The sequence below is a fragment of the Lygodium microphyllum genome, chromosome 19 (assembly GCF_053477565.2).
Source record: "Lygodium microphyllum isolate KBCC chromosome 19, Lygodium_microphyllum_v1.1.10, whole genome shotgun sequence".
NCBI lineage: Eukaryota > Viridiplantae > Streptophyta > Polypodiopsida > Schizaeales > Lygodiaceae > Lygodium > Lygodium microphyllum.
In genome coordinates, this window is record NC_141153.1 from 32818466 (window position 1) to 32825345 (window position 6880).

General features: G+C 43.1%; 2 protein-coding genes across 2 annotated transcripts; both read left to right on the forward strand.

The window, feature by feature from the left end:
* The first annotated feature begins 223 nt into the window (after nt 1-223).
* LOC148019719 (uncharacterized) lies at nt 224-839 on the forward strand. Its single transcript, XM_087699618.1, has 3 exons — nt 224-358; nt 450-596; nt 681-839. Exons 1-3 carry the CDS (start codon nt 296-298, stop codon nt 837-839), a joined length of 369 nt encoding a protein of 122 aa, XP_087555744.1. The 5' UTR covers nt 224-295.
* A 3730-nt stretch (nt 840-4569) lies between these two features.
* Nucleotides 4570-5876, forward strand: LOC148019720 (lectin-like). The gene has a single exon (XM_087700823.1). It carries the CDS (start codon nt 4730-4732, stop codon nt 5624-5626), a length of 897 nt encoding a protein of 298 aa, XP_087556949.1. The 5' UTR covers nt 4570-4729; the 3' UTR covers nt 5627-5876.
* The last annotated feature ends 1004 nt before the right edge of the window (nt 5877-6880 follow it).

Consider the following 6880-nt stretch of genomic DNA (forward strand, 5'->3'; position numbering starts at 1 on the left):
AGATCAGGATAGCCGGTTAGTTAGGGAGGTCCTAGATAGTGTACATAGTCGGTACCCCAATCCCCCACGAGCGACATTCTCGGATGTATGGGGAAGGACGCGAATAAGGGAGATCTTAAGTAATAAAAGATCTCACCTTAAGAAACTCGCGTATGATGATGGGGTGAATGTAGCTGCGGGTGGCTATCCTTGTGAGAAACCTGCCACTGCCCACAAACGCGAGTGGAAGGAGGCAAAGAAGCGCGCAGAGGGAGGCGTGAAGAGCAGGCAGCATGTGGAGGCACGACGGATCCAGATGGAGACCATTGGATCGTCGCATTTCGGATCTGGCGGCGTCGAGTCGTGGGAGGCAGAGTTCGTAAGTAACTTGCCTCTTTATTTGATTGTTTGCCAAATTCATTGATTCTATGATTGTTTTGATCTTACAAACTATCTTGATTATGTTACAGCGACGGGTTATGGGGAGAGGGCCCACAGCCCACGAGACTGGGTATGCTCGCCGCAATAGCAGACGTGACACGTGGGCCATCTTCAGAAACGAGGGACGTATTACGGATGCGCAGTTTGACGCGGCCATGAGACCATACGGTCGACAGGTACTTGAAAACTCTAAATGAATGATTTCGGTTTATTTAATTGCATATATATGTATACTTACATACGGTATATTTCTTGAACAGGCACAAGATGCTGATGCTCCTGCTCCTGATGATCCAGCCGCCACTGCTGATGTTCGTGCCACTGCTCCTGGTGGAGGCGAGCACCACTCATCGGAACATACCGATGCGAGCTCCTCTGATCATGGAGAGAGCACAGGGTCCTCATCATCCTCTGATTAGCTTTCAGAATACTGTAGGATGTGGTTGTACAAATTTTTTTTGTAACTGAAGCCATGGGCTTTTTTGCACCTAGCTCCCTATTTGACTTTGTATATATTTGTTCCTAATTAAAGCCATGGGCTATTTTGACATATGGACTCCCTTGTACACAAATGTATCATGTATTGACAATGTATTGAATCGTGAGTCTTGAGTCGTGTATTAAGTTTTAGATAGTAATATTGAATCGTGTATTCATAGAGAGTGAGTCTTGAAATCTAAATCGCTCTTTTTTTATGGTGCAATGCACCAAAAAAAAAATCCAGAGAGTGCCTTTGGGTGGCTGGATGCTGGAACAGCATCCAGGCACCCAAAAGCACTCTCTGGATTTTTTTTTTCCCTCTGCGATCGCGTGTATAAGCGCGTGTCATCTGTCAAAATCGCGTATATTTTCGCGGATAGTCTGGTTAGATTCGCGTGTAAATTTGCAACAAAACTGCGCAGAACGCGTGTATGGGGTCGTGTATTCGCGCGACTGGCTGTCACTGTACACGCGCTTTTACACGCATGTCTCTGGCCGCGATGATACATGCGCTATTACACGGGCCCGACACTTTTTTTCCCAAGTCATTTTGTGCGGCTAGGAGCGCGGGTATGAGCCCGATCCCTTGTAGTGTAACGTAGTGTCTCCGTCTCATCGTTCTTCTGGAGTTGCGTCACTTGTGGAATTTGTCACACCTGTGGGGACGTCTACTCCACTCACTCCGGCTTTTGCTCAATCATCTGCAGATGGCACCCCTATGGGTGCTACTTCGAGAGATACCACCCCCGTAGGTACACCAGATGTACAGGGGTCTCCTAGATATTCCCAGGAGCATGGTCATAGGTGGGAGAGGACACATCTTAGACATACCCCAGAGGGGTATGGATACCTTGTAGATGATAAGACATGAGCCGTCATCATGAATGATCAGGGGAGGAGAGTGATGGCTCATATGAGATAGTTGTGCCAACAAGTTTTTCAGCACAACATCTTGGATCATTGGAAGAACATGCTGGAGGGGAGCAAGGACTACATAGTGGTATCCTTGCATAAGGATTTTTCGGTACCCACCGCAATATATAAGTTTTCCATAGGCTGGACGATGGAGTGCATGTGTGCGTACATGTCACATAGATGATCGGATGCACGCAAGGCACTTAAGAGTGGGGCCTCAAAGCCTGAGTGGCTAGATGCAGATGACTGGCATCGACTCAGGGAGGAGGCTAGGGATTCTCCAAGACATTGGAGACAACAATGTGAGGCAGCGAGGGCATGACTAGAGGCAGGAGTGGTCCATCATCTTAGGAGTGGCGGCCACAAGACTTATATGAAGAACTTTGTAAGTTTTTCTTTTGTTCTTCTCGCTTATTTTTTTGCAATATCCCTGGTACCGACAATCGTCTTTCTAACAGTTGTATTTTGTTCTCTTTGCAACGCTCCATTACAAACTGCGATCCCACCAGCCTAGAGACTCGATATTCAGAGAGACACGGTCTTACTACATTGATCGATTGATTATATGCATGAGACCGCCCAGTAAGTCACTCATCTTTCTTATCCGTAGTTACTAATTTTAATTAAAATGTATTATTGTATGGTGGACCGATGTGTAGTTGTTTCTTTTTTTGGAGAGTCCGTTTGATGCTCCTTTTGCAGCGCGAAGAGCTTTCGGATGGTGAGGATCTATGGCTCGCCCTTGGATCTCTGGAGTGCAGTACATCATCTTCTTTTTTGGTCATGTGATTTATGTAGGCATTTTCTATGCACTATGTATTATCATCCTTTGTATCTTGCCATGATTCTACTGTCACTTTCATTATGTGAGCTTGTATTTATTTTGTATCAGTCTTATGGATTCAAGTACACTTTTCCTTCATTTTGACGAGCATTGTACACTTTATTGTAACTCTTTTGTATGGCCCAAATAAAGCACATAGTGCTATTTGTGGCAGCAAGCTGCCCTATCACATAAATTTTTTAAATCTATAACCGTTTTGACGAGCATTGTACACTTTACTGTAACTCTTTTGTATGGCCCAAATAAAGCACATAGTGCTATTTGTGGCAGCAAGTTGCCCTACCACATAAAATTTTTAAATCTATAATCGTCGCTATTAGCGTTGCAAATTTACTGCACATGCCGCTATTAGAGTCGCAGTTTGCGCCGTAAACTGTTGCTATAGGCATCACTATTTGCATCACTATTAGCGTCCCATAGCGACGCTTATAGCAATGGTTCTATGGTATCGCTAATACCGACGTTTTTAGCGACGATGGAGGAAAAAATTTTTATGAACATTTTTGTCGCTTTGAACGTCAAGGCCTATATCTTGTAGTGATTGGTCATGCTATCACGAATAAATACTATATAGGTTAGCACCAGCCTAATGTAACCTTAGTAACAATGTTTAGGTATATACAAACCTCATATTGTAGGCTCAATGCCTCCCTCATCATTGCTTGCAAAAATGATAGCTCTATCTTGTGGCAAACCATGGCTCGGATGAATGGCTTAAAATTTTCTCTGTAGCCTACTATGCATATTACGGGAAATGTGTCTACGTGAGTGCACACACACACACACACACACACACACACAGAGTGTGTGTGTGTTTGGATTGTGAGTGGGAGGTGCAATTTGGTGTGGCCTCTTCTTCTCTATCATGATTTTTGCTAGGGTTTTCAATGGGCTGCCATGTGGCATCCATGTGAAACCTTTTTCCCAATAGTTAGTAAGGATAAAGATTATCCAGAATATTTGTCAAGTCCATTTCAACTCTCTTCTTATGCAAAGTTATCATTTCATATCATTAAATAGTATTGCAATGTTTTTCACATATATTGAAAAGACATATAATAATTACATTTTCAAGACGGTCAGATAGATTCTATATGGTTAAGTTTGGATTACATAATCATGATTCTCCAACCTTCGATTCAGAAAATAATGCACCACTCTCCACAAGTTACCCTTTTTACTTCTAAGGAAAACCTCACAAGTCAAATGCTTGCCTTCACACTCAAATTGTTTTTGTATTTGTGAACGCATTGACTTCATCGACTCTCTAAAGAGAGGCAATCGTCTCAAAACTTACACTTAAAGAGGTCCAAATAGTGTTCATAGAAAATCATATTGCAATATAGTTTTTCGAAGCAAGATTTCTAAAAACTTGTTGATATTGAGGTTTTTAAAATGAAAACCATCTTTTTTTTTTGGCGTTTTAGTTATATAATCGCCTACTTTTCCCCAAGACTACTCAACTTCTTTCGTTTTTCTATTGGATGGGGCAAAAGTTTTTACTGAGCATTGGGTCCAACTTTTGAGAAATCTTGAACTTGGAAAGATACACGTAGCCTCTAGAATGAATAAAAAAATGTTCCATATGGCATATACATAATGGAATCGAGGACATGCTTATTATTCTTAAAGGCCATAGTAAGCCCTTGTAGACACGATACTCAAGCTTTGTCACTCTTTTCTCTAACCTATATTTTGTGTCTACTCTTAAAAATTCGACAAAGCGAATCGTGTGATATAATATCCATTTTGGTTCTAGGAAAAGCTTCTAAACGGATAAAATAAGAAGCTTCGAGTGAATGAAGGAGGAAGCATATCCCTTGTAAGGTGTGGCTGCAAGCTGGCTTTTTAAAAAGAACGAACAAGCAGCTGGCAGAGCTTTGAAAACGAAGGCTTTTGACTTGTTAGACGTGAAGATTCGTGGATTTGACTGCAAGAAGGCCGTAATGATCAGTCTAAATAGGAAGGTGTGGTTATCAGGTAATTAGTGGACCTAGTGAATATTCTCGATAGGGCTTGGAAGTTTCAGCTGGTCTGTTTGTGTAATTGTGACAGCTGGTAAGGCAGGAGATGGTGTCTGTGGTGGGCAGGCAGGGCCTGGTCACGTTGCAGGTTCTTATGCTCTGGTTCTGGATGAGCTGCAGCGACAAGATTAATGTGTGCAGTGGATTAAGGTTCGAGTGGGGAGGGGCGGGAGACGGCAACTTTACGTACGAGGGGGACGCGTCTGTGTATATGCCACAGGAGGTGAAGCTGACGATGGGGGTGGCGGACGCGTTCCTGCATGCGGGCGCGGGACGCATGCTACACGGCCAGCCCATCCGTCTCTGCAGATCGTCATCATCACGGGCCGCTGCCGCCTCCTTCGTCACCTCCTTCACGTTCCAGATGAATCTCGGGGAGTCGGACCGGCCGGACTATCGAGGGGACGGCATAGCCTTCTTCATCGTCAGCACTTCTGTATCCCCGCCAAGACCCGACCCCCCTCTGCTTCTCACCAAAGGCCTCTTCGGCGGCCTCTATCGCCCCATCAACGGCAACTCCGGCAGCAGCAGCGCTGCCTACTCTACCTCCCTTGCCATCGAATTCGACACCTCCCAAGAGAGCTGGGACCCCGACAACAACCACGTCGGCCTCAACACACGTGGCGCCTCGCGATCCTCCCACGTGGCTCCCCTCAGGCGCTCCGGCATCGTACTTGACTCCGGTTTGTACGTCACGACTTGGATCCGTTACAACGCCGTCTCCCAGGTGCTCCGCGTGTACGCCGTCAATTACACTGGCCCCTATCCCCCACAAGCGCCCAGCCTGCCGCCACATGCGCGGCCGCTGCTCTCCGCTCCTTCCATCCGCCTCTGTGACTACCTCTCTGCAGACGGTAAAGCCTACGTTGGCTTCTCCTCAGCCTCTCGCGGCTCTGTCGAGACGCACGATCTCTTCTCATGGAGTTGGCGCAGCGCCTTCTAAGCTGTGACAGGAGTTAATCAGGAAATAATATTTTCTCCCTTTTCTTAACACAACTTGTGATCATGACCATCCTGATTCCTGATTCATCTCCTCTCTCTCTCTCTCTCTCTCTCAAACTTCAAAAACTTTTAAATATGCATCCCATATTCGGAAGTGCAGCCTGCCATAAACGCAAGCCTTTATTCTTTCCACTCGATAATCGAAACAAATTAGGAGTGCATATCTTGGTAACCGATGGTGTATTTAAAACATTCGTAGGTCTTTGCAAGGCTTTGAATACTATTTTATAGTTAGACTAGAAATTAGAAATAGACTCTTAATAATTAGTTTTAAAACCTTCATAATCTACTCATAGTTGTTGTAAGTTTTGCAATTCACTTGTGAACATTTCTTAAGGTACAAAGCTAAAGGACTAAGTTCTTTAATTTTGTTTACATATATGATTATTTAGTATATAAATTTATCTATAGTATTTCATATGTAAAGTATCTTTGAAAAGTCACAAAGTTCTTTTCAACTACTCGACTAGTTGAAAACCACATTACAAGAACTATGAACTCCAAAATAGCACTATAAGGAATGGATTAGGAAATCTTAAACGTAGATTAGTCCCTTGACTGTGGTAATTATTACATTCCTTCTTGTCCCCTAGCTATATTTGTAGGTTGTACCCTAGTTTTTGTGGTGGACTTCACCTCAAAAGATGGGGATCTCCTTTTCTTTTCACCTAAGATGAGATCCACCACTATTCTAAAAATATCATTATCTAAAAATGCACCCGACCATATTATAAATTAAGATACCTTTTTTAATACTCTTGAGCTAATTTTAGTCCCAAATTTTGCCCCCCCCCCCCCCCCCCGAACCATTCAAGGACATAAGCAACTATAAAAGAAAATTGGATTTGTATATTCATGTGAATGAGGAGTATGCTATGATAAAGAACCCTAATAGTAAGCATAGCTTAGATGCAAAAAATAACTTCCTAATATCGTTTAAAGGAAAAGAGAAATATTGATCTTTTGGTTTAAGGTTCCTTGTATCCAAATGTTTGGAGTGCCTAGCTTTTCCTTTTAATTTAGTATGTTCATTACTAATTTATGTTGGGAATGGCGAAGACAATCTATTTGGTTATTGTAAACGATTAGGTGATAATATTCATAGGCCACCAATATTATCAAGCAATGTTATGTAATGTTCATCACTCTTTCTTATAGTCACAAGGTTCTTTGAATGAATTTTAAAAAGCCTTGC

What these genes read in the sequence shown, in the direction of transcription:
- LOC148019720 (XM_087700823.1), top strand. Translation starts at nt 4,730, where the DNA reads ATGGTGTCTGTGGTGGGCAGGCAGGGCCTGGTCACGTTGCAGGTTCTT.
- LOC148019719 (XM_087699618.1), top strand. Translation starts at nt 296, where the DNA reads ATGGAGACCATTGGATCGTCGCATTTCGGATCTGGCGGCGTCGAGTCG. An exon ending in AGTCGTGGGAGGCAGAGTTC is followed by an intron (nt 359 to 449) that starts GTAAGTAACTTG and finishes ATTATGTTACAG; the next exon opens with CGACGGGTTATGGGGAGAGG. An exon ending in TGAGACCATACGGTCGACAG is followed by an intron (nt 597 to 680) that starts GTACTTGAAAAC and finishes TTTCTTGAACAG; the next exon opens with GCACAAGATGCTGATGCTCC.